The sequence below is a fragment of the Arachis hypogaea genome, chromosome 4 (genome assembly GCF_003086295.3).
Source record: "Arachis hypogaea cultivar Tifrunner chromosome 4, arahy.Tifrunner.gnm2.J5K5, whole genome shotgun sequence".
Lineage (NCBI taxonomy): Eukaryota > Viridiplantae > Streptophyta > Magnoliopsida > Fabales > Fabaceae > Arachis > Arachis hypogaea.
This window is the reverse complement of record NC_092039.1, coordinates 23,495,937-23,508,258: the sequence shown is the minus strand read 5'-3', so window position 1 is coordinate 23,508,258 and position 12,322 is coordinate 23,495,937. Positions and strand designations below refer to the sequence as shown.

The 12,322-nt window shown below is 28.1% G+C and overlaps 1 protein-coding gene across 1 annotated transcript; it reads left to right on the top strand.

Moving 5' to 3' along the window:
• The first annotated feature begins 10,632 nt into the window (after positions 1-10,632).
• On the top strand, positions 10,633-11,621 carry LOC114927562 (uncharacterized). The gene is made up of 2 exons (XM_029297585.1): positions 10,633-11,197; positions 11,377-11,621. The coding sequence occupies exons 1-2, from the start codon at positions 10,633-10,635 to the stop codon at positions 11,619-11,621; spliced, it is 810 nt and encodes a 269-aa protein (XP_029153418.1).
• Positions 11,622-12,322: the final 701 nt, after the last annotated feature.

Sequence of the window (12,322 nt, the reverse complement as noted above, 5' to 3'; positions counted from 1 at the left end):
TATTGTTTACCTTATCATTTTAGTATCTTACACATTTTTTCTTATCCTTAAGTGGCATTTCATGATAATCAAAATAAGTTAATGTATGTGCACCATAGCATATGTTTCTCAGATTTCTTGGATCCAAAGTGGGACAGTTAGAGATCACATACTCTTTGGCAAAGCCAATAGACAAGAAAAGATATAAGAATACTATTAAGGCATGTGCCTTGGATAAGGACATCAATGATTTTAGCCATGACGATCTGACAGAAATCGGTCAGAGAGAGATCAACATGAGTGGAGGACAAAAGCAAAGGATTCAACTAGCTAGAGCAGTGTATAATGATGCTGACATTTATCTTTTTTATAATACTTTCAGTGCAGTTGATGCGTATGGTGCGAAATTTACAATCTACAAACTAACTGGCAAGTGCACCGGGTCGTACCAAATAATAACTCAGGTGAGTGAGGATCGGTCCCACGAGGATTGATGGACTGAGCAACAATAGTCGAATGAATTACTTAGTCAGGCAGGCAGAAAATGGTGTTTTGGAGTTTAAAAGCATTAAATAGTAACTCAGAAAGTAAAGAACGCAAACAGTGAAATTGGTGTGAAATGTATGTGAGAAGATAGTTAAGGTTTTGAAGTTATTTATTCTTCCGGATTAGATTTTCTTACCAACTATTTTAATCATGCAAGATTCATTTCATGGAAAACTGTAATTGACTAAAACCTAATTCCTTAGTGATTTAGTCTCCTCTAACCCAATAAACCGCCAATTTCTTGGTCACTTAATATAGATTAAAGGGTTAGATTCAATTCTAGTTTATTAGTCACAAAAATCCTAATTACCAAAATATAAGAGGATTATATGTCACGTATCCCATTAAGTCCAAGTAATTAGCAGTTTATGAGGAATTCACTTTTAAACTAGTATTCAAGTGAGATAACTTTTCTAAGAATCAACAAGAATGCATATAGAGTAAGGGTTGTTCTTCCAATATACCCAGATTCATAAGATGAAGAACAAAAGGAATCATTGAAACTGAATCAATACATTAATTAAAATAGAATGATAATAGTCTTAATCCATAGAAATAAGCAGAGCTCCTAACCTTAACCAAGGAGGTTTAGTAGCTCATGACTCAGAGAGAAAAATTAGGGTTCAGAAAATGTGAAAGTGCGTAAGAGAGAAGATCCCCCGAAGGGCAAGATATTTTCACTTTCATATCTAACCTAATTTGATTTAAAAATAAAATAGAATAATCACTACTAAAGCCCAAAAGATTGTGTTTGGGAATAAAAATAACTAAAACAAAATAAAATAAGATAAATATGACCCAAAATCTAACTAATGAAGCCCTTTCCTTAAAGTTGGATCCATGCTTCTGGCGTTAAACGCCAAAATCGGCACTTAGTGCCCCTGGAGGTAGTAAACTTCTAGTTGTTGTTGTCTTCATGGTGCTAAATGCCAGGCTCAGCGTTTAGCGCCCCACGAGGCAGTCGCTTGGGCGATAGTTACGAGACACCTAGCGCTAAACGCTAATGTCGGTGTTTAGCGCCATGATGACAGATAAAAAGTATAAACTATTATATATCTTTGGATAGCTCTGCAAGTTGTTTTTCCAATGCTGCTAAAATTGCATAAGTTGGATCTCTGTAGTTCAAGTTATGATCGTTAGAGTGCAAGGAGGTCAGGGTTGACAGCATCCACTTTCTTCCTTTTTCTTCTGTACGAACTCTGTCAAACTCGCCCGAATCTTTCGTGAAATTAATAAACCACAATGCACATCAAAGTAGCATCCAAATAGGTTTCAAATACTAAAATCTAAATAAAACTCAATAAATTTCTATCCAAAATAAATAGAAAATAAAGAAAAGATGCTCACACATCACAACACCAAACTTAAACTATTTCTTGTCCTCAAGAAACTAAAAATAATATAGAACTGAGAAGAGAAGTTGCATGAGACTTGAGTGTTCATTTAAGCTTCTGTCCAATTACTGAGTGGGGTTAATGCCATTGTGATTCTAAATAGGTTTGGCATCTCACTATCCTTTGAAGCTCAAAAATGTTGATATCCTTCCGAACTATAACTCGGATGATATTATGGATTCTCTTCCTCTTTATGCTCTGATTAGTCCTTGAACATAACCTTTTCTTTTCTTTTCTTTGGTGCTTTGTACCTTGATCCTAGCCGTGACTCTAAGTATTTTGTCTCAAGCTTAATTTGACACAAGAACACCACAAGTACTTAACTGAAAAACTCTTTGAGTTCTAGCTTTTCTTTTAATTTCTCCCAGTCAGTGGTACTCAGAGCCTTTGGTATACTCTGCAATTGTACTTGGTCTCGACTCTTAGTGCTCTGTATCAAGGGTTACTTGACACATTCACACCACAAGCATATGGTTAGGAAAATAACTCTTTGAATTTTTAATCATATTTGACATTCATAGCCATTGATGCTTAGAGTCTTAGACCTTGCTTTTTATTCTCTTTTTGCTGTTTGTTTTGATTCAAGGATCAATGTCTTACTCACTTTAGAGAGTCCATAATATTTCTCTAAGTTCCTGTACTTCAAGAATCAACATTCTTAACTTCAATATCAATTATGCACTATTTATTTTATACATTTAGACTCAGATAATACCACCACATCAAAGTAAATAAGATAACTCAGAATATATAACTCAAGTCTCATGCATTATACGACTTCTTTTCTTTTTCTTTTGATTTTTCAAATTCAGTGAGCAATATATGAGACAACTTTTAAAAGTAAATATAAAATACCAAATTAATTAACGAAACTAGAAAAACTAAAGATACTACTACTCATGCAAAGGATTTAAACAGAAAGCAAGAAATAAGATATAATAACTGAAAAACAGAAAATAAGAGAAATAGTAGATAAGAAACTCAACCACCTCAGTCATCCTGATCTTGGTGGTCGTCTCCTCCATGAAGATGATTCACCTCCCTTTGGTGCCATTGATAATAAGATAAACAAAGAGCTTGCTCGACAACACCAAACTTAAAAATTTGCTTGTCCCCAAGCAAAGAAAAACTGAAAATGGGGAGGGACATAACAAGCACACGGATGAGTAAAAACAAAAATAATGCAAAAGAAGATAAGAGTGATAGAAGAGAAAGATTTTTTTTTAGAACGAGGGTTGGAGCTAAACGCCCAAGTCCGCGTTTAGCGCTGACTAAACAGGAAGCTTTTTGAAATTGTGACCTCTTGGGCGTTAAACCCCGCTCCTGACGTTTAGCGCCACCCAACAGAAAACTGTCTTGAAGTTTGTGTCATTTTTGGCACTGAACGCCCACCCTGGCGTTTAGCGCTAGAGCACCCGAATTTTTTTTTTCAGGGTGTTCTGTTTTTCCTTCCGATTCCTCGTGTTCCTTTTTCAAATACTTTGCATAACCACAAATATAAATAAACCAATGAAAACTATGAATAAAAATCATAACTAAATATAATTATATTTTATTATTAATTTAACAACAAAAATATGTCATATAACACTCATTAAAATTAAGATGAATATTTTTTTTTAAAATTAATAAATTTCCTTCTTCTATCCTCTTATTTACTTCTCTCTCATTCTCTATTTTTCTCTACCTTTTTTATTTTATATATAACTTATATTTTATATTTTATATTACTAATTTCATAAACTAAAATGTGTCACAAAATATTTTTTCATTACAATTATAATAAAAAATTTCAAACTTAATAAACTCCCAATCTCATTTTTCTTTATCGTTCTCTCTTTTCTCTCTCATTCTTTCTCTTTCTACATTTTTATTCTACAAAAAATAAAATTAATAAAATAATATAATTTCAAATAAATTCATAAAATTATAAAAAATACATTAAATTTATAATTAAATTACTTAAAAAATAATTTTTTAATATTAATCACATAAAAATATATTATTATTATTATTATTATATGCAAATTTTTTTTAGTCTTTTAATTTAGTATTAAATTTTCACGACTTATCTTTTTAATTTATATTTTTACTTTTCTTTCTTCAAATATTTATTACATATAATTTACTTGATAGAGACATTTTTCCATATAATATTTTTGTAAAGGCCGTTTGATTTTATAAATTTAATTTTGGGTAAAGTATACTTTTTATCCTCGAAATTTGGTAAAAGTTTGAAAAAGACCTTAAGTTTTATTTTATTTTAATTTTGTCAAAAAAGTTTTCGATTTGTATTAAATATACCCTCGACAGCTGCATTTTCAAAAAATTTTAAGACCAATCTAACAATAATGCATGAAAATTATGTTTGATTTACTTGTGTTGATGGTTGTTCTTATGTTATTGTTGTTGAATTGATCTTAAATTTTTTGAAAAATTATCCGTCAGTGATATATTTGATGCAAATCGAAAAATTTTGGGACAAAATTGAAACCAAATAAAATTTAGGAGTATTTTTGAAATTTTTGTCAAATTTCAGGGATAAAAATTATACGTTACCCTTTAATTTTTTTTTGTTATAATCTATAATATCAAAATAAAATTAATGTAATTTTAAAAAATTTATATTTTTATAATGTTATTACGGATAAAAATATTAATATAAAATGATTAAAAAAGAGAAAAAACTTAAATAGTCCCTGACAATTATTTCGAAAGACAACGAGACTTTTGACAAAAAAAAAAATACTCAACTCAGTCCCTGTGCTAAAAAAAGTTAAAATGTTATTTTTTTTGGCCCAGCCACACAGGAACTAATCAATCTCCAAAAAAAATAAAAAATAGAGTTGGATATTTTTTTTGTTAAAAAATTTGTAGTCCTTTTGAAGTAATTATCAAGAGGAACTGGGTGGAGTATTCACTCTTAGAAAAAGGAGTAACATTTTTTATGGGTAAAGTACTAAATTGGTCCCTTATGTTGGGACTAGTTTTATTTTAGTCCTTAAGGTTTAAAGTGTCATATTTGAATCCAAAAAAGTTTTATTTAGCATTAATTTAGTCCCACAGTGAGGTCAAAATTAAATAATTAACGAAATGTCCTACATAACAATAGTACAAGAACAAAATCGATAATCTGGAGAACAAGTACAAGCTCCAGAGGCACAAAATCAACCGTTGATGCATCAATACATTTATTTATCATTCTCTTTAGTTCTACAGAAAATATTTTATTTATATTATAAAAAAATAATAAATAAATGTGTTGATGCATTCACGGTTGATTTTGTGCCTCTAAAACTTGTACTTCTTCTCCAAATTATCGATTTTGTTCTTCTACTGTTGTTATATAGGACATTTTATTAATTATTTAATTTTAATCTCACTGTGGGACTAAATTGATGCTAAATAAATTTTTTTTAAATTCAAATAAAACACTTTAAACTTTAAGAACTAAAACAGAATTACACCCAAATATAAAGAACCAATTTAGTATTTTACTTTTTTTTGTATCCGTAATACTTAGAACTTTAGAAGTTAAAAGCTAATGACGGGCGCCGCCGGTTTACGCGCGTATCGCAAATGTTTCAGTTGCTGGCGTCAAACAGCTTTTGTTAGTTATTATTCTCCAATGTCTTTTTTTTTAATTGATTTGAGAATAAAATATATTTTTTATTATTAAAATTTTTTAAAAATTTAAAAATATTTTTAAATTTTATTTTATTTTAATTTTATTTTAAAAATTTTTTATTTGTATTAAATATTTTTTTGATAGTTAAATTTTTAAAAAAATTAAGAATAATTTAATAATAATTATGATAATTATATCTGATTTATATATATTAAAAATTATTTTTATAAAATTAATATTAAATTAATTTTAAATTTTAAAAAATTAACCATAAAAATATATTTAATACAAATAAAAAAATTAAAATAAAAATTAAGTTAAAATAAAACTTAAAAATATTTTTTTAATTTTTTATAAACTATTAAACTTCAAAAACAAAAATAAACTCTACCCTTGATTTGAATTGTATGTGAACACAAGTAGTCAAGTAGCATCGTCATAAGGATAAATCCTAATAATATGTTACGTATGATTAACATCATTTTAAAATAATAGAAAGTTTTACTTAGCTCGTTATTGATACTTTAATCAACGCAAAATCAAATGGAAAACTTTATTCCAAATCGTCGACCATATATTTACATATGATGATAATCATTGTAGATTTAAGCCTACAAGTCATTAAGTCAACGAGTATTAGGGTGCCATCACTTTTTAAGGTAGTTTTCCTGTTCATGGCTTGGAACTTTTGTCATTTTTTTTAAAAAAATAAACTAACTCAACACACTCCGTAAAACGTACAAAAAATTGAAAATAAAAATGACTCAATTCTTATGTTATTTTTGGTATAACGATCAATAACATGAATTAGTTTTCACATTATTTTTAGAATAATAAAACGATCTGACAACATAATCTACTACAACTGTTGTCTTATTCAAAAAAATAATTTATTTCTACACAACTAAATATTATTCTATATAATTGAAAAAATTTTACTAATTATATTTTACGTTCGTCTTTTTTCATAAATATCGTCCTCTAACTTTTAAAATGTTTTTTTATAGACTCTGAAATGCTCCAAACATAACCCAAATGAGTAATCTATACACATTATATCTATCAAGTATGTTCACATGTAACAAATAAATATTGTAAAAATTCAATTTTTTTTGTTACACATAACACAAACGTTATCATTCTGATCAATGATAATCAATTTACTCAAATATTTTTTTTTTATTAACTCGACCTACTAGTACAAATTGAATAAATAATTCAACTCAAAGAAAAAGTTTTGTCATTTTTTCTTTGCCAAATTATTTTCACTAATATTTTTTTTAAAGAAAATATAAAGCCTCTCGTGCTATCCCCTCTAAAAATTTACCTGGAATTTTCATAATAGTAGTATAACTAAGACATGATTTACATTATTGTGTTGAAAGAACATGTGGTTGATTTTGTCCATTTTTGGTCAAAGACCAAAAGCAAAATGCACATGCATAGCTCTTAGCTCTATGCCTCTATGACTCTCTCAAAGCCCAAGGTTTTATTTGAAATCGTTTACTTTTCTAGACCTATTGGGGCGGCCAAGTATGTGCCTTCCTATTAAAGGGGACACATGTTCTAAATACATATATTTTATGTATATTTTAAAAAGATTTTTTCTGTTAGAATTATTTGTTAATATTATTAAGTTAGAAATTTAGTTTTATATATTTAATATTATTAAAAATTCTAAAATTTATTTTTTATTAAATTATTTTATTTTTGTCTTCTTTTTAGTAAAATCCTTTAAAAAATAGTTGTGATTATTTATTTTTAACTACCATTTTAATATATTTAAAAAAATGAGTAAAGTATATTTTTTTAAATATATTTATAATTGTTTTTAAAAATTTGTAATGTTTAATTTTATTCAATGTCCTAAACGTTTTCAGTTTATTTAATTTTGTTCTTAATATTTTTTATTTGTATCAAAATTATTTGTAAGTATTTTTAATTTTATCCCTAGCATTTTAGATAGAGTTAATTCTGACGCAAATTAAAAACACTAAGAATAAAATTGAATAAATTAAATATTAAAAATATATTTTTTAAAAAGTACAAATATCAAAATCAAAAAATATACTTTTATCATAAAAAAATTAATTTTCACTCTATCTTACACTCAGTTTTTCTTTTAAGTTGAAAAATTCGTGAAATTTAATGCATATACACATTATTTATGTTTAAATATATTGATTTTTCTATATTAAAATATTCAAAGTCGGAGGTAATAGTTCTAAATGTTCCTAAAATCGAATACTAGGTTCCGTTTGCACTACAACAAAATTCATTTTTAGCAACAAATTTTTAACGCCAATAATATAATGACTACTATTTCTTTTATTTAACTTCTATTTTTGTAGTCATTACATATTTGTCATTATTAATATATGTTATAATGGCAATTATTATTATTGCAAAAAAGATAACGATAGAGAAAAAAAATAATGTCCTAAATACAAAAATTTATGATTAAATACTTTTTTCTGTCTTTAAAATTTTTGGTGAAAATTAAAATTAATATTGATACAAAAATAATATATTACTCTTAAAAGAATTACTAAATCAAGTAAAATGATAGTGAATTTTAATGAAATAAATTATATTAAATTCAAGATTTTTACTCATATATATAGAATTGTTAGTATATAAATTTTTAGAAAAGAAAAAAAAAAGAGCATGACACATATACAATAAAGTATAAATTATACCCGTTACTCTTTAATATATACCGAACTTCTTTAATGTTTAATTTAATTTATTTCTAACTTTTAAATAAATTTTATTTTTTTCAATAATTTTAATTTTCTTATGACAGATCATTATTTAATTCATTTTTAATTTTGCTCCTAATAAAAAAAGTTTATTTAAAATGAAAGTAATGTGATTAAGAGTAAAATAAAAAATAAATTTATTTAGAAGAAAATAATATGATTAAGAGTAATTTATTTAGATGCAATTAAAAAAATAATTGAATAATCATCTACCGTAGAATTAAATATTGTTATTATTGAAGGATAAAATTAAAATTTATTTTAAAAATAAAAATAAAATTTAAGTAAATTAAACATTAAAAAATTTTGGTATATGAGATAAAAAGGTATAATTTATATTTTATTGTATATGAACCATACTCGTTTTTTATGGGGCCACAACTAGTGTGAAGACTCAAAGTGCTATGACAGAGGAATTTTCTATTGGTATAGGATTACACCAGGGATCATCCTTAAGTCCATACCTATTCACATTAGTCTTGAAAGTACTCACATAGTACATCCAAGAGCCTGTGCCATGGTGCATGCTTTTTTCCTATGATATCGTCCTTATAGAAGAGTCAAGAGAAGACCTAAATAAGAAGTTGGACTTATGGAGAGAAGTTCTAGAAGTGTATGGTCTGCGCATAAGCTGTAGCAAGACCGAATATATAGAATGTAAGTTCGGTCTGAGAAAAGAAAACCCTAATATAGAGGTGACGATTAGAGAAAACATCTTACGAAAAGTTAAAAGTTTTAAGTATCTTGGGTGCATCATATAGGATAATAGAGATTGAACGGGATGTAAATCATAGGATCCAAACAGGTTGGTCAAAATGGCGGAATGCATCTGATTTTATATGTGACAAAAAAAGTGCCTTTAAAACTTAAAGGTAAATTCTATCACACTATTATAAGACCAGCTATGCTTTATGGTATGGAGTGTTGGGCGACCAAAGGGAAGCATGAACATAAGTTAAGTGTGGCAGAGATGAAGATGTTGAGATGGATGAGTGGTTATACGCGATTGGATAAAATTAGAAACGAAGATATAAGAGAGAGAGTTGAAGTAGCACCCATTGTGGAAAAAATGGTAGAATCGCGTCTCATGTGGTTTGGATGAGAAGAAGACCGACAAAACACCCAGTCAGGAGGGTGGATGAGATGGAAGATGGACAAGGGATGAAAGGCAGAGAAAGACCTAAGAACAGACACAGATCCAAGCATAATGATAGGGGGCACTTGCCCCTACTCTGATTTCATATTTTTAAACAAAAAAATTATATATATATATATATATATATATATATATATATGCCCCATTTTAAATTTTAAATGATCCCACTACAAATAAACTAAGCCCAATTATTAAAAGCCCCAAACCCATTTTATCTTTCTATTATTTTGATTATTAGTTAACCTAATCAAATTTAGTCTTCTTCTATTCTCAAATTCCAACTGTCACTCATTTATTCTCTTAAACCCTCTTCTTAGTTTCATATTTTCAACCTTCTTTTTTTATTTTTTATCTAGTGGTCATCTTTGCTTCATCAAAAGATAAATTTTAAATTCTCTATTTTGTTTTATATAGCTCTCTATGACTCTATATATCTTTCAATTTCATTGTTTCTCTTTTTGATATTTTCAATTACAAATTTTAATTCAAATAATTATAATTTATGTATTAATCTATTTTTTATTCTCTTCATGAATTTATATATTTTATTTTATTCTCAATTTAGTGATCTTTATTATTTATTTATTTATCTTTTGTTCTATTCTATTATATGTAATTATGTTGCATATAAATTTTTAAAGTGAATTGATCAATTTACTAATTTAGAATATATATTTTTATTTTTAGAAATAGTAATGGAAAAATATTTCAAAAAAAGTTACCACTAAAATCTGAAGTCACTCCATTGTTTCTTCTAATAAAAAGAAGTTCTTAGAATTCAATGTGGAAAGTCTGGTAGCTGATCCTCGACAACGACCCAAAATTTCAAATTATGATCCAAATGATAGGGATGAAGTTAGACGAGCTTATTTGCAAAAAGGTCATTGTCAACTAAGAGAACATGATTTTCCACAAACATATTTTGAAACTTCTCTCCGTAGATTTAATGCTGATTGGTTTGATGAATTTGGCAATTGGTTGGAATATAGTATTTCAAAAGATGCTGTCTTTTGTCTCTGTTGCTATCTTATGAAACCTGATGGTGCGAGTGGTGATGCTTTTGTAAAAGATAGCTTTTCAAATTGGAAAAAGAAGAAGCGATTACAAACACATGTTGAAAATCATGATAGTGCTCATAATCAAGCTCGAAGAAAATGCTAAGCACTCATGAAGCAAAAGCAACGTATTGAAGTTGTTTTTCAAAAGCATTCAGACCAAGCTAAAAAAGATTACCGAACTCACTTAATAGCAACAATTGAGTGCTTTAGGTTCTTATTGCGACAAGGATTGGCTTTTCGTGGTGATGATGAATCGCACAATTCAAACAATCAAGGTAATTTTTTAGAGCTTCTTGATTTTCTTGCTCAACATAATACAAAGATTGATCGTGTTTTCAAAAATGCTCGTGGAAACCTTAAACTAGTAGCACCAAAAATTCAAAAAGATATTGTTAGAGCTGCTGCAAGTGAAACTACTAAAGTTATTATTGATGATCTTGGAGATGATTTATTTGCTGTTTTAGTTGATGAAGCTCGAGACATTTCTGTTAAAGAGCAAATGGCTGTTTGTTTGCGATATGTGAATAAAGAAGGGATTGTAATGGAGCGATTTCTTGGCCTTGTCCATGTTTCTAGCACAAATGTGTTGTCGTTAAAAGTAGCTTTGGAATATTTATTAGCAAAGCATAGTTTAAGCTTAGCAAGAATACGTGGACAAGGTTACGATGGAGCTAGTAATATGCAGGGAGAATTTAATGGCTTAAAAAGTTTGATCTTGAAAGAAAATGCTTGTGCTTTTTATATTCATTGTTTTGCTCACCAATTTCAATTAGCACTTGTGGTTGTTGCAAAGAAACAGATCGAAATTGCACTATTTTTTAATTTCTTGCTAGTTTGTGCAATATTGTTGGAGCTTCTCGTAAACGTAAAGACATGCTTTGTGAAAGTCAAATGCAAAAGACAATTGTTGCATTACAAAACGGAGATGTTTCTAGTGGGCGTGACTTAAATCAAGAAACAACATTGAAAAGGGCAGGTGATATTCGATGGGGCTCACATTATGGTACAATACTTAGCTTGATTTCTATTTTTTCTTCCTTAGTAGAAGTTCTTGAAGTGATTGAGGAAGATGAAAATAATCCTGAACAAAGAGCTTAAGCATGTCAATTATTGAATCATATTCAATCTTTTGAATTTGTATTCAATTTACATTTGATGAAAAGTATATTAGGAGTTACTAATGAGTTGTCTCAAGCTCTATAAAGAAGTGATCAAGACATTATAAATGCTATATATGACATTGGTTAAAGTATCCAAGCAGCGATTGCAAAGTATAAGAGACAATGGTTGGTCCTCTTTGCTCAATGAAGTTTCACTATTTTGTGATAGTCATAATATTCTTGTTCCAAATATAAATGACATATTTGTAACACAAGGAAGATCAAGGCGCAAAATCTAAAAGGTCTCAAACTTGCATCATTTTCAAGTTGAATTATTTTATCAAGTGGTTGATAGACAACTTCAAGAGCTCAACAATCATTTTACAGAGAAAAATACTGAGCTACTTCTTTGTATAGCTTGTTTGAATCCAAGTGACTCATTTTTTGCTTTTGATAAGGAGAAATTGCTTCGTTTAGCTGAATTTTATCCACATGAATTCTCTTCTACTCAACTTTTGGCACTTGATAGTCAACTTGAGAATTTTATATTGGATATGCGTCTTGATTATCAATTCTCAAACATAAATGGAATTAGTGGACTATCTCAAAAGTTAGTTGAGACAAAAAGTATATTGTTTATTCATTGGTGTTTCTTCTGTTGAAATTAGCTTTGATTCTACCTGTGGTAACGGCATCAGT